This window comes from Podospora bellae-mahoneyi (assembly GCF_035222275.1).
Source record: "Podospora bellae-mahoneyi strain CBS 112042 chromosome 1 map unlocalized CBS112042p_1, whole genome shotgun sequence".
Taxonomy (NCBI): Eukaryota; Fungi; Ascomycota; class Sordariomycetes; order Sordariales; family Podosporaceae; genus Podospora; species Podospora bellae-mahoneyi.
Window position 1 is genome coordinate 393,411 of NW_026946359.1, and position 21,828 is coordinate 415,238.

The following is a 21,828-nucleotide window of genomic DNA, read 5'->3' on the forward strand; positions in this document are numbered from 1 at the left end:
AAGCCAGCCCTAAACCAGGCCTTGTTCTCACCGAGGCATGGCAGGACGGCCTTGACCGAATTGAAGCGTGTCAACTATGAGGTGCAAACCAATCCTTACTAGCAGCGTTTCGGGTGGCAGCCGTTTATACAACAGGGGGCGCATCTGCTCGACCCCGATTAGTCTACACGGCCGCCAGCCAGCATACGCGGACCGCTCAAGATCTTGTTCGGATGCAAGGTGTCTTTCCGTCATCACGGCAGTGGCCGGGCACTTCGTACCTGCATGAGAGATGGCCATCGACACTTGTTGGGGCTTTCACCTTCAGTATGGACCCGCCCCCATCCACAAAGACAGGACGAAACGAAGCCCACGTCAACTGTCGTCACTATAGTCGGCTGCCCTAACGACACCCACGTCAAACATCGCCTGCCAGCACGCCAACAAAGATGGATGATATGATGAAGCCACATCTCGCTGCGTGGGTTATCCCGACAACCGAGGGTGCTTTGAAGGGGACCTACCTCTAACGACGGGATGATGTTGTGGCCCGTGCTTCCGTATTGCCAAAATTGGCGGAGCAATGGATCGCCGGCTCGACCGTTCTCCGTTCACGGCCAAGTGGGCTCCCGTTGGACCACCCTTGATGACATCCTTGAAGAAGGTAGGGTTTAGGACCCATCTCGGACAAGGAGTAGACCCTGTTTGACCTAATTTGTACCCGCTCTCCCCCGCCCATCAAAGACTTTCGCCCGAGGCCGGTTCCCAAAGAGGTAGTCGATAACGTTGAATCTCCAGCACCAATGTCCCTTCACCATGTCGGGCCCGTGCCATACATATCCAAGGCCGGCAGCATGTCGTTTCGAGTCTTTCCGGCCCCGTCCCTCGCCGTGTTCCCCCAGGTGTGCATTCCGGGGAGGTAATTTCATCACCGCCGACGGATTGGATGTCGACTGCAACACCAGCGTTGTAGAGACCGTGGGGTGGATCGTCAAAGGAACGCCAAGTACTCCAGAAAACAAACGGTTCTCCGTTCCAGACCTCCACACCTGGAGCCGCGGTGTTCATCTGATGATTCGATGATTCGTCGCTTGTCAACGTCGGATTTCCTGCGCTCCGCAAATGACTAATGACATATGAACCTCCAACCTGTGTTCACAGCGAACGCGAGCTTTCACCAACAAGATTGCCGGCTCTATCCATTGAACAAGGCCATCAGCAACAAAGTGCAAGCCGGTCATTGCCGAGAAGGCCGGGAGATCGATCGCCAACAACCCGGTTGTCGATTGAACCTTGGCCGGTGTGGAGCAACCAGTTCCGAATATGATTGCTCAACAGCGGACAGAACTCACGCCAATGGCCGCATTCCGAGTCCCTCCGCCATGTGATAGGTATCTCTAGCAGCCGCCAACACAGCAGCAGGCCTCTGATTATCACAGCGAGTTGATTGCCAAAGGAAGATAGAGGGTCTGGCCCACGGCGGGGCGCTCACTGGCCACATACTGTGCTCTAACAACAAGCGCAGACTTGGTTAGGCGCAAGCGCTGACGGTGGAGAGCTCTCACCACAACCAGCGCGTGCCTCTCTCTTTCCCCCCGTTGCTGGGGATGGACAGGCGCGGCGGTCCAAGTGTACTCCCCCGCTGACTGCTACTGGTCAAGAAGAACAGCAGCCTGCCCACGCATTTTGTACGGCCCAGTACCAGAGTGTACATGTGCTCTTGACGGAATCCCTGGTGGATCAAGCCTCCACATCCCCGTCCAGCCCATTTTTTTAAAGCCTCAAAATCACCCCTCGCTCGCGCAAGCTCGGCGATTATGGCGGGTTGCCGCAGCGTGTCCAGACCTCAGGGAGCTTGGCTTGGCAACGCTCCGTCCCTTTAACCCATGTCACCAATGGCAAAAGTTTCGACGTTCGCCAAAGGCCAAAACAGAACGATATCTCTGAAGCGTGAGATTGAGGACAGAATGTACAGCCATGGAAACCTATCACTACGCATGGGCCCGCTTCTGGCGCACTCTAAAAGCATTCGAATAAAATTTCAAAAATCACTTCTTGGGGTTAAACCCCCGGTGGCATCCATTCCTCACAGCTGCACCCCCCCTCTCCAGCATGCAGCAATACCCCCAAAAAGGGCCCTTGCCTCAACACCCCCCCTGGCAGGCCATCACCCTAGGTACACCCCCCCTTGGCTGGTACCGGCACGCTTGGCTGGCTACAAAAAACTACCAAAGCAATTGCAGCTATGGGTCGTTTTTCTAATGTGCATGGGTTCTGCAGTTGTGCACCTTGTTGTCTTTGTCTGGTGTCCCACTTCACCTCGAGGGTGCGCAACAAAACCAAAACCCCCTTCCAGTCCGCTTGAGCAGCTAATACCCTACGAGGTACGATGTACGGGGGTATCTGCTGCAACTAAGTATTGCCTCCAAGATTGGCTTCCACCTCCATCGTGGACCGAGTACCTTTCTGCATGGGCTCCTGCCGGGCAGTTGCCGACGCCCAGTACATGGACGGTACCCTCCATCTCTCTTGCTGCTGCCACTCCTCTGAGCAAAAAAATCTCGCCTTCTCATTTGTTCACCTTCCTTGTCAAGGAAGCTCTGTCAAAGTTGACAGAGAGTACCACGTCCCTGATGCGTCGCCAGTCTCCTCCTGCCTCGCTTCTTCTCGTCCTCCCCCCCTCTGGCTATATATGCCGGCACTCCCTCCCCGAGCCTAGTCCCGGGGATGTCTTCCCGCCGCGTCTTTGCTTTTTTGTTCTTGTCTTCTTCCAAGAGGCCAATTGGTTCATGCCATGGCTTTGTTTCCTTGACGTTACCCCGTCTTGTGTGTATACTATCTTGGGCATCCTCGTCGACGGCAACAACAACCTTGTTGTGCCAGCGGGACTCGCCTGTGCCGGTCGTTTTGTTTGATTTCAGTCGCTGTTCCAGAACACGGGCAGGCTCCTACCGCCCGAGAGCAAAACCTTCAAGGCTGGAGAAAGCTCGAATCTCTCCCCTACAACCCCTCGACGTTCATGACACGGCCGTGCCGTTTCTCGGTCTCCACCACCCGCTCTCCTCCCGCTTCTCTCCCGACTGGGCTCCGCCCCGGCCTGGTTGCTGAAACCTCGACGTTCTAAAACGAAACATTGCCCTACCACCCACCTCGATCTCGCAGCTTGGCGAGACCTGTCACCAAACCTTCAAAACCAGACCGGACTTGGTCTGCCTATATAAAAGCAGCCAAGAATCCCCCGTCTCCTGTCTGGATCTCACTCGCTTCAACAAACCAGCATGCCTGAGCTTATGGATCTCCTAATTCCAAGGCTAGATTTCCTCTGGTCTGTGAAGTTTTGGGCCATTTTCCACACAATCCTCTGGTAGGTTGACATGCCACTATTTTTTTTTTTTGAATCCTGCAGGAGCTGACTCGGCACAATTCCAGGCTTCATCGTTATGTCCGCCTGATTGTCCACTGCATCAGCCACTGGACATACAAATCCATAGTTCCGAACTGGGAGAAACCGAGATACACATCAAACGATGTCACAGTTATTATCCCAACAATTCACAACCGTCCGCAAGAGCTTCAGCCATCCCTGGAAAGCATCCTTGCCTGCAGGCCCGCCAAACTGATTCTGGTCACCACCTACAAGATACACAATGCGCTGGAAGAGGCTGTTTCCGCCCTCCGTGGGGTGAACAGCACACACCCAACCGTCATCGAGGTTCTGCACGTCGACAAGGCCAACAAGCGGCTACAGGTGTGCAGGGCGCTCGAGGGGGATCATGTTCAGACTCCCATCACGGTTATGGCTGATGACGACGTAGAATGGCCGTCGACTCTCATGCCCTGGCTACTGGCGCCGTTCGAGGACGACAGGATGGGTGGAGTTGGCACGTGCCAGAGAGTGAAGCGGGTGGGTGGTGACTTGACAACGCGCATCTTCAATTGGCTCGGCGCAGCCTACATTGAGAGGAGGAATTTTGAAATCTCAGCGACCCACAATATTGACGGCGGGACTTCTTGCATGTCGGGGCGCACTGGTGCCTACCGAACCGAGATTCTTAAGAGCTACGACTTTTTGGGCGGGTTCAAGAATGAAAAATGGGGCAAATACATCCTGAATGCGGACGACGATAACTACGTGACACGATGGCTTGTGGCCCAAAAGTGGAAGACCTGGATCCAGTACGAAAACGAATGTGAGATTGAGACGACGCTCGAAAACGGCTTCAAGTTCTTGTATCAGTGTTCCCGCTGGGCGAGAAGCAATTGGAGGAGCAACTGGACCAGTCTTGTGCATGAAAGACACGTGCTTACGTATGACAACACCCCCCTTTTATCTCTTCACGTCCCAAACTGACTCAAGCCCCCCACAACAATAGTCAGCAACTTTGGTGCACATATGCGCTTCATATCGCAACGTTTACTTCGCTTGCCTTTGTCGTCGATCCCCTTCTGCTCTTCTCGTGCTGGTGGGCGACGGAGAACTGGGAGCTCAGGAGCCGCTATATCCTACTCGCTGCAGAAATAATATTCATGTTTTGCTTCACGAAAGTGGTAAAACTGGTTGGGCTGTTCCGCAGGAATCCGAGTGACATCATGTTCCTGCCCGTGTCCATTCTGTTCGGTTGGTTCCACGGGTTCATCAAGCTGTATGCGCTGTTTACGCTCAAGCAGACGTCGTGGGGCAGTCGTGAGGATGGTGACGAGCACAACCAGTTCCGTCTCCAAGAGAAGCCGGTCCGCAGCCAGGCCATGGCCATGCCGGGCGGGCCAGATCTTCTCGAGTCGGTGCGGCACACGGCCACCTCCCAAGCCCGCCGGGCTTCCTATCTGGCGCAGAAGCACGAGTTTAGCGGATGCATGGTGGACGAAGTGTTGTAACATTCACGGCGCAACACCGACGCTGGGGAAGGGGAAAGCAGCACGGGTGGTTGGGACGACCTCCAAAAACGAAGCCGTCTCGCCAGTGCATTAATATCACGATTCATGTGGCCGAATGGTTTGGGATGCTACGAATTTCATTTTTTGGGTATCAGGACGGTCGGGGGGTCAGGAATATAAGGGCATGGGATTGAGGTCAACAGGACTCCTTTATCCCGGACGGGATTGGTTTTTGGGTTTGGGGTTCTTCTCACCCCCCCTGTGGCTCGTTTTCTTCTCAAGAGGCTGTTCGAGGGCGCATCACTTACGATTCATCACAACAACAAAAACGGGGGTTGGTCCGCGGCGACGAGGAAAAGTTTGAGATTTGTTCTTTTTTTTTTCTCTTCTTTTTTTCAGGCTCATGTTTTCACGAGTTTTTTTTTCTCGTCTTTTTTTTCTTTTTTCTCCGATTTCATCTCTCTTCATTATGGTGCCCATTGTGGCTAGGACGGTTCATGGTGGGAAACGGGTCTCCAGGGTCAAAATCGTAATGGTATTTCAAAGGTCGCCGGCATGGAACACACGCGGTTTGTGTTGGCAGGGAGCGAGGCTTCGGAATGGGCACTCGCTCTTTAATAGGCAGGGAACAGGTCTGGGGGCTTGGTTGGTATATGGGTCAAAGAGAAAACCTCTCACCCACTGGGACGCAAGAGGACATACACAAGAGAATTAGAATGGTGTCCGTTAGAGATAGATAGACTGACGGAGACGATTGCTCTGGTATCCAATGGCAAAAAAAGTTATTGGCCTCTATATGTTTGTCGATACTTCCTGTCTTTTTCATAGCTCGCGCAAAGCTGGATGTTGATTCGGTGCCAGCTGGTATAAGAAAGCCAACGGACCAATCAAGAGCGGGCAGTCTTCCCAATCTGGCTACCAGGGACCTTTCACACTGGCGATCTTTACCAAGGTCAGGTAGCACAGCAGACTAACCTTAACCAAACCAATGCACGACATCTGCGCATCGCTTTGGAAACACACCGACCTGGCCGCAACGTGATGCCTACCCATGTCGATGCTTGGCCTTGTAGTAGGCGAGGAAAGACATGGGGTGACACGGCATTCGGCCCTCGATGGTCCAAGGAGGACTCGCGCTTGAACTGCACACGCCCACGTCCCGCTTGCCCCCAAAGCAGCAGCCAGCTCGGCGTACAACATGCATCACGCACCGAAAATAACCTGGGGACATCTCCCTGGTCGCCGCCACGTACGCCTGTCCTCGATTCCAGGTTGGCTGACAGCAGCCCCAGGACTCTTGTGTGGACAGCCCACGTCCCAAGACCCGAAGCTCTTTCCAGGGTTCCTGATAGGCCGATCAGGTGTTGCGTGATGCATCTAGACCGATTAAGAAGACGACAAACCAGGCCCCTCCACCGGGCAGATTTACGATGCCACATCGTTCTCGTCTCCTGACGAGCCTTCAGAACACAAAGCTCGCTTCTATAAGGTTTGAAAGCACGGAACGGCCACTGCAACACAGCCATTCTTCGAGGTATATCAAATGACCAACCCCGCCCTGGACAAGAGCCGCTGTGCCCCTCTGACCGAATCAAGTGAAGTTATTATCAGGGAACCCTTGACGATGTATCGTCATGGTCTGTTGACAAAGCTAATCGAGCGAGATCGAGATAGGGAATATTGATACTCCAGCCATTCGTAAACAGAGTGGAGACCACGCACAATCTCGAATTGACCACCGAGCAGCTCATTCAGAAGGACAGGTGACCTTGAGGCCCCATGGAACCAAGCCAACCGATTCTATGCCCAGTTTTGGTACTACTGACGGACATTCAATGTACCGTACAGTTCCTGACAGCGACCCATACCTTACGTCACCGGACATGTCAGGGAAAGCGTGCCCGTACCTGCTTCTATTCAACACACTGCTCGGTCTTGGCTCGCAGATATACCTACATACTGGCTGACTGGCTCGGCCAGCTGCCCGGCCTGTCAGGCACAGCTTGTTTCTTCGACATATATCTTACAGTTTGATTGGTTGGATATGTTACGCAGTCCAGGAAGACCGGAAAAAAGCAGGAATTCGAAATATGAAGCATGATCATGAATGAATTTCCATACTGACAGAAATAGGAAGCCTCTCTTTCTGGGCGCCATGTACACGAGGTTGCAATTATCCCGCTTCTCGCCCTCCTCGCGCGTTCCACGCCCACACTGCCACCTGCAGGCATCTCTCCTTTAAGCATGGTTCCTGCCTCTTTCGACCAAAAACCCTCTCGCCTTCGTGAGATGGGATTACACATCTCGGCTAAGCCGTGGGCAAGCACGCAAATTTCCGCACAAAAGTTCGGGGTTCGGCCTCTTCGTTCATCATGAAAGCAACACCACATGCTACCTCTGGATATCAAAGGCTATCAATTGCCATTGCCGGTATCAACAAGCAATCATTGCCGACTGAATCTCCAGACCACGGACGATCTAATTTCACCAATCAGCTAGTATGCGAGCAATAACATCTCGATGGTCCGCCTTCAGCAAGGATGATCCTCCTTTCACCTACCATCGACAGCTTGGCCAAGTAGGTGAGTTTAAGCGGAGCTCGATCTCCCACCCGCCATGACATAACCGCTAATCAGGACTGGGATGATTCTACAGCGGAACATAGACGACATCTTCTTCATAGCACTGTTGCTCGCCAAGCAGCAGTTTCGGGAAGCGTCCCGATCTTGTCTCTTGCAAACGCATCCAAAACCTGATGATCCGTGGCACCTCCATCCCCGGCCACACCTCGAGATGGGTGGAGCAGCCTGCCTCTCTCCGGTGCTAAGAGCGAGACGGCATTGACTGAATCGTCCGGGTGCATTCGCCCTGGAGCCGCTAATGCTCGATCCAGATGGTGGTTTTGGAGACTCGACCCCGGAATGATGCTTCACGACGATACGCTTCCCCAGAACCCCGCTACGAATAGTCCCTTTTCGCACAGACGGGCCTCCGCAAAATACACACGCACGCCCGAGAGGTGAGCCCAGCAAGAGACCTTTCACCCCCTTTCGTCTACCCCCACGCCCCCTCCCTCAAGATACAGTACAGAGCCGCGCCAAACCTTTTCGAGTCGGACCTGCGTCTGCTGCACCTACGGCTCAAAGAGAGGGCGGGCTGGTTGAAGATGCTGCAACTTTCTTGCATGGAAAACTATACATACCTGCATCCTGCGCTTCTGTCGGAGGTTCAGACATCCAGAAGCCCAAGGACGAGATGGTGGGGTGTAACTGAGGGAGCTTTTTTTCTTTTGCTCTTTCTACACTGTATGACGTCGCTGTCGAGCTGCGTGGTGGTGCTCTGTAGGCCCATTGCTGGGCGACGACGGCGGTTGTCCTCGGTTCGAGGTACAGCTTCGGTGAAGCTTTCCAGGGATGACGTTCTGGACACTTCTGGCCTCGTGGTTTGTGTCGTAACGAAACCTGTCAGTTGCGCTAAGATGCCGCTGGATCGGGTTGGCCACATGAACTCAAGGTCAGCATCTCGCTGTCCGGCCACTCAGAGCCCTTCGTTTTTCTCGGTGTGCGATGCTAAACATTTGGGGTGGTGAGGGGCAGGTGTGTTTGGATGGTGCAGAGGCAGGAAAGAGGGGGTGGGAAAAGCGTCCGACAGCCACGCTTGTTGATTCGTGCGGAGAAAAGCAGAGCTCCAACCTCCCATTTCAACATGCTACAGACGAATTATTGCCAACACTCGAGACAGATCATCATGCTTTGCTTTGCTGTCTGCAAGCCAGAAGCATCTATCTCAGGGCTGGGGAGCCGGGAAAGCCTTCACGCTATCCACTCAAAGGTTGAAGAAGTGTCTTGCTGTTTTCCAGAGCCCTTCTGTTCTGCCGGGCTGCAGGATACTCTACAGACGGACGTACCGGATATGGCACCCGCGTCTCCAGACGTCGAAACAGACGCGCACGATCACACCTCAGCAGGGGCTTTGAGAGGGCTTTCGATGCAGGGCTTTTCGACGTGGTGCCATCGCTTTGGTGGGTGCATGCTGCACGCCCACGCCAACAAAGGCCGAGCCGTGACGACGTTCTCCACGGCAGTTGGGGGTTTTCATGACAAAGTCAAACCGGCCTCTACGATGCGGCGGCAGCTTGAGCATCCGCGAAGGAGCTAAGGCACGTAGACGTCGACACAGATGCAGCCAGTGTAGGCAGCACAACGACAGCAAGGACAGCAAAGAAAACAAACCGGAAGCGGGTGCAAACGAGAGGCCAATTATCGTGGTATGCAACCCTTCAAGGCAATCTGGCTGCCGGTTGGAGGAGACTCGGCATTGATGTGATATGCCCGGCACGAAGGATGGTGAGATCAACACTCGATGCCACACACACACGTACACGCAGTTTGGCACTCTTTGGTCCCCAAGTTTGCCGGTCTCGCATTCAGTATTTCGGCTTGGCAGGAGGTCCAGTTCGGCATCGCCAACACATCCCAGACTTTGATCTTGGAAGGGGTCGATATGGACGGGGCAGGCGAGAGCTAGAAGAAGGCTTGACCTCCTTATTCATGCAGCTTCCCTCCATCAACAGGGCCATCAACATGCGCCGGTTCTTTGTCCAGAGGCTGCTTGCCACGGTGTTCGGCCTGGGTGCTGATCGGTCGGTGAAAGGACGCGCTATCAGCGGTAGGTGGCCGTTGTCACGGTCCTTCTCGAATTTCCTGACATTCACTACAACGCCCTATCATCAATCAGGAAGAAGACTGGACAACAGATCTTGGATCAACCAAGAAGCTTATCGATATGCCAAGACCCGGCATGTTCTCAATAGTCTCTGGGACAGGGGTACGTCTCTGCAACCAACACCAAAGGAATCAAGTTTGCGTGTCTCCTCGAACCGATATCCCATACACTGTTTTCCGCATCTGAGCACTGTTTGCGAATGGCGCATCCTGCATGCCATCCAAGAACGGATCAGCTTCACGGCAAGGAGGTTACCGGTGTGTGCTGTGGTACACGGTGGCTTGGTAAGTTTAGGTTGTGCCACCCCATCTCTTGTTACACGGGTATGAGATGTCAGTCTCTTCACCCGGTGTGGTAGGATGGTGTTTCCTATTCGGTGTCCAAAAGGCGATCGAGTCCGGAAAATTGGACGAGGCACCTTGGGGCTGCAGCCAAGCACAGGCTGTGCCGCTCCGTTCCGGCCAAGAGGGGAACGGTGCGGAACGCCGAGCAAAAAACGGCCGCTCAATTTCAACGTCAAGCAACGGGAGGGGTCCGGGGTCCCTGTGTCTCCACACACACCTTGACACCCCCACCTACCTGCACACAACGGCAGACCCGATTAGGTAATCGAAGTCATTAGACGGGGTGCGATTAACATCATGGGCCGCCGCCGCACTCGTCTGAGGGTGCATCATGCACGCAATCGCCTACATCAGTTTTTGGCGTTGTGGGTAAAGCATCCCGCCACGAGAGCTGCTCATTGGCAGAAGGCTTCACGCCAATGTAAGTGCGACTCGCGATCACTGCAGAAAAGCCCTCGGTTGTGGACGTTTTCATGGTGAAAGCCATGGTTAATTTTGGACTGTCGACTCACGAGTTGCGAATACGCCGTTCACGGTTCAAGCCAGACTGCTTGTGCTGGAAGGATAGTACCACATATATCGATACGAGACGCAGACGCCACGGCCATGTGAGTTATGATGAACATTGGGGGAGTTGCAATCGTGATGGGAAAGGTAGGGTTGGATCTGATTCGGCTGCTAAATGAACAGGACCGGCGTTGACCTATTCGATTTGAGGAATCTTCCGTATCTCTTGCGACAGGGCCAAACTTTGGCTCGACGAATGATATTGCCATCGTGAATCTTGAGAAGCTGTCGGCCCGTTACACTACTGTGTGGCTGAGTGGTTTTCCCAGCGGACGTCGGTGATTACCACGCTGGAACCCCCCCACAACTTGAGAGAGAGATTTTGCGAATTCAAGAACTCTGGAGAGTCGCACGCGGCGATACTACGGCTGATGCGAACATCCGCTTGGCCACCGAGTTGACGTACACAGACGACAGATAGCGCGATGGCTTTTCGAGACGGTCTGGATACTGTTTGGCAAGCACGGCTTTGGGCATGGGACTTTTCCATCTGGTACGCATATGATATTGCGTGATTCCCCGTTCATTGGTCAGTAGTACTTTTCGTTTCCCGTTCCCGACGGCGCCGTCGATAAAGTTCTGGTCCGGTTATTCTACTCCGGGTGCAAGCATTATTCAAGATAGCCCGACAATGACGACGAGCGCCGCATCGGTCCGCGAGACGGCGAAAGGGGTCGGTTATGGCAGCTATTCGAGATTGCTCTTTGGCCACAACAGCCCACACACAACTCAGCCAAGATGAGTATCATCAACAGCAAGTTTTGTGTGCTTCTTCTTTGCTTTGCTGCGGGCAAGGACGGAACCTTTCATTTTCTGGAGGTGTCCAATGGGCTGCCTGCGTCATGGTCCATCCTGGGTGGATTGTCCACCACCCCCACTGCGGGTGACCCACTTTGAGGGGAACGGTAGGAGGGGTCTCTTTTTTCTCAACATCAGATGGCGCGGAGGGGTAAGTTGATCTGATCTGTCCCGTCCCTGGGAGGGGGGGAGGGGCCGAGATGCGGAGTGGTGGGTTTTGATAGACGTAGTTGTGCGTGATGATGACGAAGAAGGTTGGATCTCATATGCGCGGGGGAAATTGGACTGTGGAGATTTTTGCGGGCTGTGCTCTGTTTTGAAGGGCAGAAACTTGGATTTTTATCTGATGATGGGGGTTGAAGGTGCAGGTGAGTTGAGATCGTGGGGAGGTTATTGGCAATCGAATAGAGAGAGGTAGTGATGAGGGAGAGAAGAAGAAGGAAATTTTGTGTTAGTTTATTCAGATGGATGGTTAGATGTGGGTTTTTTTTGTTGAGGGGAGGGGAGTGAAGTTGGTAGGTAACATACATACATTGTGTATGGGGAATGAATCGTGTGAACATCACCAGGAGGTACTACCTGGGAGAGGGACTCGGGGGAGGAGAACTGGGACTGAGTCGTGATCTGGGTATATACTTAACCCCGAATGTCATGTCCAATAGCTTTCTACCACCACCCACAATGAGGTAATTTTTTGGAAATGTGTTTATGCTCATGACGAGATAATGGTATTAAATCGGTTACAACGGTGCATGCAAGTGAGACTTTGGACGCACGACATGCCTTCCTGGATAGGTCAATAGGTATCAATATAGCCTTTGTCTTGTGCTTGGCTTGAACGATTGTAGTTATAATAGAAGTACATAGAACGATACCCTAGCTCATGATTGATTAGGCGCACCTATTAAGATGCGGGGGTGAAATATTTTGACTACCTTACCTAGATCAGATAAGATCAGATCATTTATTATATCGATTGGGGTTTGAGTAGTGGGAAGAGAGTGAGATCTAGGACATGGGAGGGGGTGTGTGGGCAATCTTGCATTGGGGCTTTTGGGGAAAGGCGGGGGGCTAATCATCAATCTTGGATATTTTACTTGATGATGTTTGCTGAGACGTCATTTTTGTTTGATGGGAGCCTTGTCTGTGTCTGTCTGGATGATAACCCCCTTTTTTTTCCTTGGAATTCTCTCACAATTGAGGCGGGCCGAGAGCATTAGGCTTTTTCAATGAGAGCTTGTTACCAGACAAACAAACACCAGGGCTGCTCAGGTTGGCACATTAACTGTGTCATTGTCGGACATTGACTTGGAAAGCGCACAAGGCGAACACCCACCCACCTGTGTAAGCCCCTGTTTGAAGGTGAAAATGTTTGTTTGTGTACCTAACTGAGATATGTAAAGAAAGCGCGAGGGTAGCAGGTAAGGTAAGGTAGTGTTGGGACCAGCACCTGCCAACAAGAACGGATTTCATTTTGCTCATCAGAGCAGTGGGTTATGTACAGATCTTTTATAGCTCCTTTTTTTTCCCCTCCTTCATGAGAGATCGGTCAAGACAGGATCAGAGGTTGCAACACTGCTCACTGGTTATACAACATACTATTTACTGGGCCGAAGTGTACAGTCACTTTACTCTGATAACTTTGCTCAAAAGAACTGTGGAAGGAAAAGCTGGGTTAGGTAGGCCTGGCGTGAAAAAGAATTGCAAATACTCTTTCTAGAACCAAGAGGGCTTTCGCTGCTCTACTGTTGAAAGGCACGAAAGACAAGCGGGTAATACTACAGAGTATTTCTTGCAATTTGAGCCGGTTAAAACAACGGGACTTGTTACTGCATTGGAAGTGTTGCTTGCCGTCCATCAATTGAGATCCCTAAGAGATGACCCTCAGAGGCCGCGCGGCTGTTGACTAGATGCCTATCATTGGAGAACCTAATTGATATCTCGGCCAGGTGATTCGGACCGAGATTGAGCAATTGGAACAAAGGCAAGTTATCGGGGACGGGAAGCAAGGAGACAAAAAAGGGGGAGGAAACCACGGCACAGCCGGCAAAGTCAAAACCGGTGAGATGGTCCAAGGTGGAAAAGTGATGAGGTGAGGTGAGGTGTCACGACATGGCAACTCTCGCCAGCCCGCAGAAACGACATCTCATTGCTGTCGAATTGTTAAAGCTACAGCATCTGCAACTGGCGAGCATATGGAAGGATATATTATGCACCTCTCGGTGAGGCATGGCTTGCGTAACCGGTGAAGCCACAATCCCAAGGTTGTAGGATTTCTATTCAACCCTCTTCATTATACCAACACCTAGACAGTAGACATCCATCCTTATACACGTCATCAACAACCACCCTCAAACTTCATTATCTCCAAAAGAGGCAACAACTCAACACATTACCATCCCCAACATCCCGTCTCGCATACCACGCTACACCCCCCCACACCCCTTCCCTTCCCTCCTTCATCCATCCCGGAACCGAGACACACCCTCATTCACAATCATATACCACCCGGTAATCAACAAATTCCAATCATGTTACACCCTTTCTACCAAACACATTGTACAACAAACATAAAAAAAAAAACGACCCTCCCGCTTATATCCCCCACATTTCCACACCCAGCACACAAACAAGTCAGGGGGAAGGAACGGACCGTGATGAGTTGTCAACAGTCCAACCCCCGCATGGCAGGTGCCCGTTGTCAAATCTACCTATATCCATCTCCGTGGCGGTGACCAAAACTCTACCCTTTCCCCAGAAACCCCCACACACCTCCTCCCTCCCTCCCCCTACCCACAAACACCCACCAACCAAGCCAAGTGCTTTCTGCAACCACCCGGATCATCCAGATCTGCTTCCCCGAAACGGAGACACCGTCCCAGTGGGAACCCCCACGCTAAAAAGCGCCCTCGTCATCGCTTTAGGGTGGTGCTGCGCTGGTTGGTCATTGTACGTGTTGTTTATTTTGTACAAAGCCGAAGAAAGCGGGATCCTTTTCCGCTCCCTCTTTCACCCTGGGCGTATGGAAATCTGAGTGGTTGATGGTGACTGCGGGCCAGCAAAGAGAGAGAGGCAGGTAACAGCAGAGTACATACGTGTACAACGTGGAGAAGAAAAAAAAAAAAAAGCGCTTGCCGCAGCGGCATGCGGCTCCCTTCCCCGAAACAAGCCCATACTTTTAGCGTGATGTATGTACAACAACAACAACAACAACAACGACAACAACAGCACAAATCCCGGTATCCAAATCGGGACACTCTTCACGTTTTGCTGATTGTGAATTGTCGACACCTTGGATGAAGAAAGCCATGTTGTCGAAATAGTACCAAAGACAACAAAGACGCTCCATTGTAGTGGCCCAGCAATACACCAATCTTTGCCACGGTGAATGACCTGGACAAATTTGGACAGATTGATGATAGCAGTGCTAATGCCATCTGATGAAACAGCACTCCCCGCGCGATCTCCAGGAAGGTTACCCCGGCCCGAGAATCGATGCCAAGAGCATCCTTTCGGGACGCCGACTCTCTCCTTGCCTCCTGCCGTGAGACGCTCAGGGGCTGGTCAAGCCGAGACCTGGAAGGCATCTTGTGCAAGACCACACACAGCTATTGGCTGCTATCTGCAACTGTGCCTCTGGATCGTGGCCCTTTTTGGAGAGCTAATCCCGCCATCGTGATCTTCCCGATCCCGGCAGGTGCTCAACGTGCAGCGAGCGAGCAAGCTTCAAGAAGCCACGGGGGCTCTCCCTCTCTCTCTCTCTCGGGTTGTGTGTGCCATCGCCTCGCTGTGCGACGCCACGGGGACGGTGTCGCCACACCCGGCGCGGCGCTGGCCACGAGGGCCTTACCGGTCGTATGCCCGGTGGTTACGGATAGCTAGAGATAGTATACCGTTGCGAGACGGTACTGGTAACCTATCACCCGATCTAGTAAACGGAGGGAGGGTGCTCGTTTAGGCCATGAGATAGGCTAAAGTCCTCCCATCAGAGCTCGAGAAAAACCCATGTGCTAGGATCAGAGTCGGTGAATGGCGGTGAAGTACGTAGCACTCAAGAAGGCCTGTTGTGTAGGCCGACGTGCTCTCTCTCGCCGGGCTTTAACCCTTTAACCCCTCAGTCAAAGAGATCGCATGTTATCAACCAAACGTCTTCACGTTCTTTTCGCCCCCGACGCTTCCCGTTGGCGTTGTCGCAGCGCTATTCGAGTTGCGCCAGTCTTTATCCTTCTCTGCCCGGCAGCGTTTGACATAGTCGACGATTTGGAGGGCTGCCGCAAACGTGTTTGCCGATGTGATATCCAGGACGAGCCCGCTGTAGTTGGATATGGCGAGTTGGCGACTACAAACCTCGTTTTCGACGGGCCCAACCGGCTGCGGCGCAACCACTTGCTCACATTTCGATAGTGCCGGTTCACTCGGTCGCCGTATCTTATAACTGCACTGTCTCTGCAGGCTCATTGTCCTTCGGATGCGTTCAGGGGAGGCGCAGTCCAGGGTCACCGGTATAAAGAGCCTCCCAGTGTTCTCGGCAGCTTCTTCCAACGTCTTAACAAAAGCACGCCCTACCACAGTGTCGGGGGCAAAGGCTGGAAGTACGACAGCACGCGCCCTGTTGGAAGGCTTCAGCAGTAACCGAGTGAGGTTGTCGGTGATACAAGGGTTCTCTGGCGTCTTGTCCTTGACCTGCTCAACCTTTTTCTCGTTGTTCGAGCCCTCCCAGTTGACCGTCGTCGATTCGTTGAATATCTCCATACCGACGTCGAACGAGAAGTAGCAAGGGTGTTCCGGAGTCAGAAGATGTTTGTGAGTATGGACGCCATTGGTATCTCCTTCAAAGCCGAGACTGCGTACGTCAATTAACATTGACTTGTCGTCCCCAAGGATGAAGGTCAAGAGCTCTGCCACTGTCTCCTTCCCTACACCAGGCGACCCATTGATGTGAATGAGGGGTGCTGGTTGCGGGTCCATTGGACGGCCGAGTACTTCGAAAGCAGGAATAGGTGGAGGGAAGAGGTGGGAGGAGAGGCTCGGTGGCCGTTGTTCGCGATATGAGCCCATCGGTGTGTTGTCTGATCCTTCTTACGCCCTTGTGTTGGTTCCCAGCTGATGATGCTTACTTGGTGGATGTGGTGAGCGGGTGGAATTGACGATGAGGTCAGGGGTTCTGGCCCGGCCAGCAGAGCCTTCCTGACGAGGACTTAAAACAAAACACCATGCTGCATAGGTAGCACCACTATTGACGGACACGTACTGGTCGTTATCGGTCGAGGCGAGGTTGCGCGGAGATGGGACGCACACCATAGCTCACATCCGCGGCCCATCCTGAGTTCGGTCCCGTGGGCGCGCAAAACATGCAGAATTGACTCAAACCTGATGTTGGCACAGGAGTCCGGCAAACTCTAAAAAGGGGGGCACACCACGGCAGCCGACCAGTCTCGATCTTTCCAGGTTCCTCCCATCGAGATTGCGGGCATATGTCTGGCCCTAGACTTTGGTTCCAGGAGAGGTGGCAGATACCTATCCAGGGGTGAGCTCCATTCGAGAGCCTTTTCGTCCATTTCAGGACCAGCCCGGCCTCGGGAGCGACTGCTTTTTCTCGCACACAGCCACATCAAAGCGTGCCGCCAACATCAAAGCATGGAAGGAATAGGCGCCTTGAGGGAGAGGGTTTGGCCACACGGCAGAAGACGGGACAGGCGACTCTGAGGGAAGTGTGTCATCAAAGGATGTGAACGGGCCTTGGTTCGATATTACGCCCGGACAAAGACCTGTCTGGACAATGTAGAGAAAATGTACATGAGAAGCAACCGAGCCATGCAGCCGCAAAGCCCTCCCCTCCCCTCCCCCACCCTCCGTAAGAGATAACGCCAGAGGTCATGTGGTGATATTTCTTCCAACCGAAAAGAGAAGGCCGGAAGAAAGAACTCAAACCCTACCACACAGGTACAAGATATTCTGGCTGATGGCCTCTGTTAGCTCCCCTTGGCCTGTATATACATGTGCCACCGTTCGACCCCAGACTTCGGGGTGAGGCAGCGGGAGATCGACGATGTCGCGCGGCTGGATGTGCTTTGAATACAGAAGCGCGGCCAAGACGGGAAAGAACGCACAGGCATATGGCTTGTCTGTGGGCAAGATGGTGTTAGCACCCGTCGTCTGAAGTCTTTCTATAGATAGGGGCGTAAACTCACGGATGGGAACGGTGTTTCCACTTCGAATTTGTAATACATTTTCAGGCCCTGGGCTTGCCTCTCCTGTCGAGATAACAGATGATCGACGACGGCCAGTCGGAAACAAGCTCCGGCCCCTTGCGTCGGCCGATATTCTTCTAGGCCCCTCCAGCACGGGACTTGGTTCCGGGACGGTAGCCCTCAGCATATCCATGTCAAACGTCCGTGTCAACAGGAAAGGTTTTCGGTCCAGAGCGCATGGTCTAACTCGAACACGAACTGTGAGCTGGTTGGGTGGTTCCGGTGTGACTGGCGTTGTTTCGTCCTTCATTACTGTATCTTCGTCGTCTGCCGATGAATTGCCGCTGGATCTCCTAAGGGGAACAGCCGAAACGAAGCATTGTGCCTCTGATCCGTTGCCCAGAAAGACATGGCCCCAAGCTTGGAGCTCCTGCCGCAGCTGGTGGCTGTTCCTTCGTGGAGCCGGTGTCACAAATGATGACGGCAAAGACTGACGACGGTCATCAAAGCTGCTGCTTGTGATTCGCGGCAATCCATCGGGATGCCTTGAGCCTTGATCTCCTATTCCTGACAGCAGTATTGATCGCGTCTCGGAGGCGAGGGTTGGCCTTCTGGGGTAATGGTGAAAAGAAGGTGACTGCGGGAAAGGAGCTGGCACTCGGGGCAAAGGCAAGCTTGCCATGGACGCTCGTCGAGAGTTTAGCCCGTGCTCGACTATAGGCGACAGAGAGCGGGCGGTGCCAGGGGAGCACTGAGGCTCGAGGTGCCTTCCTCGGTGATCTAGGCTATCTATCATGGCTCGCTCGTGTAGCCTCATCGCTATATCATTGCCAGAAGCTGGTAGCATGGCGCTGGGAGGGGGGTCTGATCTGAAGGTGGCAGTAGAGAAAAGGGCACCGGTACGGGTCGTGAATGTTGGGCCTTTGCAGTACTCCTGGTGTTCACGGTGGTCGACATAGACAGGAGACAAATCTGGGCGCGAGCGAGGTCGCGTCTGGGTCTCCATGATAGCGGTTTTGGTGTTGCAGAGAGTTCAAGAACGATGCAGATGTTGCTATGACACCCCAGGTAGAGAGATCCAGCGTTCTCTTGGCTGATGTCGTACTAGATACACGGGCGGGCGGACTTTGCAAGGTCGATTCAAGGTGATCGGAGACAGTCCCGGCCATGCTGCTTTTATTCATCTTCCCTTTCTTCCAGGCTGAAAGGTTCCCTGGGCTCAAAGCCATACTAAATGAGTACACGGTGGTTGAGTCAGACGCAGCGATGCGAGACAAAGCTCCGCAAGATGCCTGGGCTGAGTGTCGCGAACAAAGGCGGTGGCGGCAGGAGGTTTCTCTCCTGACACAGGACAAGCAGATCGAACTAGTAGTTATGAGATGCCACGGGTAGCTATCTAGGCCTTGTCGGCGATAGGTCGAATATGCTTTGTGGGCCTGGTCGCCTAGTGCCCGCCATTAACCAGTACGACGGGTCCATGAACAAAGGAGGGTACTCTTCGGAGCACGCCACCGACACATCATCTTCACGACTTTCGTTCTATGCCCAGGCCGAGCCCATGGCCTTGAGATCTTTGACGGATCATGCCGCACATCACTGTTGGCAGCGTCTCATATTGTGGTAAATATCTTGGAATAAGAGCGTAAGATAGATAATAGAGTCAGAATCGAGGTGGTGATGGTAGAAGGCATACATATAATGGAGGCGAAAGTTGGACTGGGAATGTCAGATGTCTTCAAGTTCATATTCGACCAATCAGATGTGAGAGCTGAAGGCGTCTCAGAAGGGACAGGGACCCCTGCAGGGTCTTGGCAGGCTGGGGAGAGCTCTGAAGCTCGCCATTGGCTGCCCTAAACACAGGTGGCAGCACCTTGACGGCTGGAAGCCGCAAGCTGGCATTTGGCGTCCATGAATTCTGGATTATCACTTCTCATCCCATCCCATATACTTCTCTGCTGTCCTGTCATGTTGTCTTGAAACATAGCGAAACAATTTTGTCTTTTTACTTTCCCCTCTTTCGCACCATATTGCCTGCCCGCCATGTCCGAACCCCACACCGGCGCAAACGCCGCGAGAACAGCTCACAGCTACAAGCAGCTGAAGGAGGATTTCGTGTCCAACTTGTCAGGCGGTTCGGTGACAGAGGTAGCTCAAGTTTGCGCCGTAGCACCAGTATGAGGGACCGTCCGATGTGATACCTCAACTACTACTGACGCAACAAAACTTCCAGGTAGTAACCCTCCTCTGGTCCGTCCTCCAATCCCGCCAATCCTTCTTCAAACCCTATACCCCCCTCGCCTTCGTAATCGACTACCTCCTCAACGTCGGCGCCCTCCTCCTCTCAGTAACCCTCTACTCGAGCTCCCCAATCCTCCTCAACATCCTCCTCCTCACCGCCGCAGCCTTTGTCTACGCCGTTCCACCATCCTCCTCCTCCTCCTCCAAAAAGAAGCCAGCTAGACCCAGCAATGCGAAATCCTCCACCACCACCAACCCCCAAGGGCTTTCGGTGCTCTCCACAAAGCCCTTCCTGACAAACTACCGCGGCAACATGCTAGTAGTGACCTGCATCTGCATCCTCGCCGTCGACTTCCGCCTCTTCCCCCGCCGCTTCGCCAAGGTCGAGACCTGGGGGACTTCCCTCATGGACATGGGCGTCGGGTCGTTTGTCTACTCTGCCGGCATTGTCGCCTCTCGGCCTCTGCTAAAAGAGCGCGCAGAGGGCAAGACAACCCCCCTCGGCACAAGATTGATCAGGTCATTCCGTCACTCTTTGCCCCTTCTCGCCTTGGGAATGGTCAGATTACTCAGTGTCAAAGGGCTGGACTATGCGGAGCACGTGACCGAGTATGGAGTTCACTGGAACTTTTTCTTCACTCTGGGTTTCCTGCCGCCGTTTGTGGCGCTTTTCCAGTCTGCGCTGGCGGTGGTGCCTTCGTATGCGGGGTTGGCAGTGTTGTTGAGTGTAGGGTATCAAACCGTTTTGGAGACGACGGGGCTCAAAGGATGGATTTTGGTTGGGGTGAGGGACAGTTTGCTGTCTATGAACAGGGAGGGGATTTGCAGTTTTTGGGGGTATCTAGCTATCTTCTTGGCCGGGCAGGACATGGGGATGGTGGTGCTGCCTAGGAGCCTGGGGTCTTCTTCAAAAGCTTCTGGAAAAGTGCTGCTGACGAAGATGGGGAGCTGGGCGGCGGTTTGGATGGGGATGTACTTTTTGGCGACGGACTACAAGTACGGGGCTGGTTTGAGCGTGTCGAGGAGGTTGGCAAACTTGCCTTACATGCTGTGGGTTGTGGCGTTCAACCAGGGGCTGCTGTTTGCTTTTGCGGTGGTGGACGTGGTGTTTTTTCCGCAGTTTTACAGCGCGGGAGATGCGAGGGCGGAGAAGGAGGCGTATGAGACGGCCACGAGCAGGGTGCTGAAGGCGTACAACAGGAATGGGCTGGCGGTGTTTTTGCTGGGGAACTTGCTTACGGGGTTGGTGAATATGACGGTGCCGACGCTTCATGCGGGCCGGCTGGCGACCATGGGGATTTTGGTGGCGTATATGGGGGCTGTGACGGGGGTGGCGGTGGGGTTGGATGCGTGGGATGTTACGATCAAGTTGTAAGACATAGTAGAGGAGGGGAGAATTGTGTATCATATCAGCATGGGATCTAAAAGTTGGAAATCTGAGAAGTCTTTTTCGGCATGCTGTAGCTGTTTTACCTGATATCACTTTCAGTAGCGCGATGTAGTTCATCTCTCTTTATTATCAGGGCCATCTATGTGAGGGCAACAGAAGATATCGTGGTTCTTGGGTCTCCAAACGGTACTCCCGAGACTTTCGGCCCGTTCGGACAGCCCCGAGAAAGGTTCCGAGTTTGCGGATCCGGGGGTTCCATCGTTCCCTACACGAAGTCTATACAGTGGGTTGATCCAAGGTGGTGAGACAGTCCACCACCATCGGAAGATTTGGTGATAGGGCCCAAAAGTGTTGGGCAGGAAATGTAATGTTGACGGCTCACAACTCACGGGTGTGTTTTGCTGCTCCTTGCCAAGAAGACAACATCTACTTTTTTTGTGTGAGAAAAAAAAAACCCGAATATTCTGTTTGTCAGTTCATCACAACCTTTGCCAGCCGTCCGTCCCCGTCCCGTCTTGCTTAGGCTGGTCGGCGAACACGGGACAGTTGGATGAACTGGTGATACTTGTGGAATTTCACATGAAACTTTGGTCGAGTTGTACCGCATATACATGTAGACAAATTGAAGATAAGATAGGTACCTTATAGGTATTTGCGAATTGGAATCATTGTTTTGGGGCGGGCAAGTTGATATCGGAGTATAATAATTCAGTCAGCCTGG

General features: G+C 53.2%; 7 protein-coding genes across 7 annotated transcripts; 5 read left to right on the forward strand and 2 right to left on the reverse strand.

Annotated features, from left to right (window-relative positions):
• The first annotated feature begins 2,253 nt into the window (after positions 1-2,253).
• On the forward strand, positions 2,254-5,696 carry GT2 (Type 2 glycosyltransferase). Its single transcript, XM_062873426.1, has 3 exons — positions 2,254-3,343; positions 3,409-4,287; positions 4,353-5,696. Exons 1-3 carry the CDS (start codon positions 3,258-3,260, stop codon positions 4,852-4,854), a joined length of 1,467 nt encoding a protein of 488 aa, XP_062736448.1. The 5' UTR covers positions 2,254-3,257; the 3' UTR covers positions 4,855-5,696.
• A 588-nt stretch (positions 5,697-6,284) lies between these two features.
• On the forward strand, positions 6,285-6,401 carry QC761_101831 (uncharacterized protein; the record flags this gene model as incomplete). Its single annotated transcript, XM_062873425.1, has 1 exon — positions 6,285-6,401. One exon carries the CDS (start codon positions 6,285-6,287, stop codon positions 6,399-6,401), a length of 117 nt encoding a protein of 38 aa, XP_062736449.1.
• A 953-nt stretch (positions 6,402-7,354) lies between these two features.
• Positions 7,355-7,610, forward strand: QC761_101832 (uncharacterized protein; the record flags this gene model as incomplete). Its single annotated transcript, XM_062873427.1, has 2 exons — positions 7,355-7,436; positions 7,510-7,610. The coding sequence occupies 2 exons, from the start codon at positions 7,355-7,357 to the stop codon at positions 7,608-7,610; spliced, it is 183 nt and encodes a 60-aa protein (XP_062736450.1).
• A 2,610-nt stretch (positions 7,611-10,220) lies between these two features.
• On the forward strand, positions 10,221-11,339 carry QC761_101834 (uncharacterized protein; the record flags this gene model as incomplete). The annotated part of the gene is made up of 3 exons (XM_062873428.1): positions 10,221-10,344; positions 10,407-10,531; positions 10,614-11,339. The coding sequence occupies 3 exons, from the start codon at positions 10,221-10,223 to the stop codon at positions 10,623-10,625; spliced, it is 261 nt and encodes an 86-aa protein (XP_062736451.1). The 3' UTR covers positions 10,626-11,339.
• A 4,086-nt stretch (positions 11,340-15,425) lies between these two features.
• On the reverse strand, positions 15,426-16,346 carry QC761_101838 (uncharacterized protein; the record flags this gene model as incomplete). The annotated part of the gene is made up of 1 exon (XM_062873429.1): positions 15,426-16,346. The coding sequence occupies one exon, from the start codon at positions 16,344-16,346 to the stop codon at positions 15,426-15,428; it is 921 nt and encodes a 306-aa protein (XP_062736452.1).
• Positions 16,347-17,145: 799 nt separating this feature from the next.
• Positions 17,146-21,130, reverse strand: QC761_101840 (uncharacterized protein). The gene is made up of 2 exons (XM_062873430.1): positions 17,480-21,130; positions 17,146-17,413 (listed from the first exon to the last, which is right to left on the reverse strand). The coding sequence occupies exons 1-2, from the start codon at positions 18,483-18,485 to the stop codon at positions 17,214-17,216; spliced, it is 1,206 nt and encodes a 401-aa protein (XP_062736453.1). The 5' UTR covers positions 18,486-21,130; the 3' UTR covers positions 17,146-17,213.
• Positions 18,966-21,244, forward strand: GWT1 (Glucosaminyl phosphatidylinositol (GlcN-PI) nositol acylation protein). The gene is made up of 2 exons (XM_062873431.1): positions 18,966-19,651; positions 19,710-21,244. Exons 1-2 carry the CDS (start codon positions 19,520-19,522, stop codon positions 21,090-21,092), a joined length of 1,515 nt encoding a protein of 504 aa, XP_062736454.1. The 5' UTR covers positions 18,966-19,519; the 3' UTR covers positions 21,093-21,244.
• Positions 21,245-21,828: the final 584 nt, after the last annotated feature.

Bases quoted from the DNA above. Each gene is read 5' to 3' on its own strand.
- GT2 (XM_062873426.1), top strand. From the start codon at position 3,258: ATGCCTGAGCTTATGGATCTCCTAATTCCAAGGCTAGATTTCCTCTGG. The intron at 3,344-3,408 runs GTAGGTTGACAT...GCACAATTCCAG, and splicing joins ATTTTCCACACAATCCTCTG to GCTTCATCGTTATGTCCGCC. The intron at 4,288-4,352 runs GTATGACAACAC...CCACAACAATAG, and splicing joins CATGAAAGACACGTGCTTAC to TCAGCAACTTTGGTGCACAT.
- QC761_101840 (XM_062873430.1), bottom strand. From the start codon at position 18,485: ATGGAGACCCAGACGCGACCTCGCTCGCGCCCAGATTTGTCTCCTGTC. The intron at 17,414-17,479 runs GTGAGTTTACGC...TCTTGCCCACAG, and splicing joins TGGAAACACCGTTCCCATCC to ACAAGCCATATGCCTGTGCG.
- GWT1 (XM_062873431.1), top strand. From the start codon at position 19,520: ATGTCCGAACCCCACACCGGCGCAAACGCCGCGAGAACAGCTCACAGC. The intron at 19,652-19,709 runs GTATGAGGGACC...CAAAACTTCCAG, and splicing joins AAGTTTGCGCCGTAGCACCA to GTAGTAACCCTCCTCTGGTC.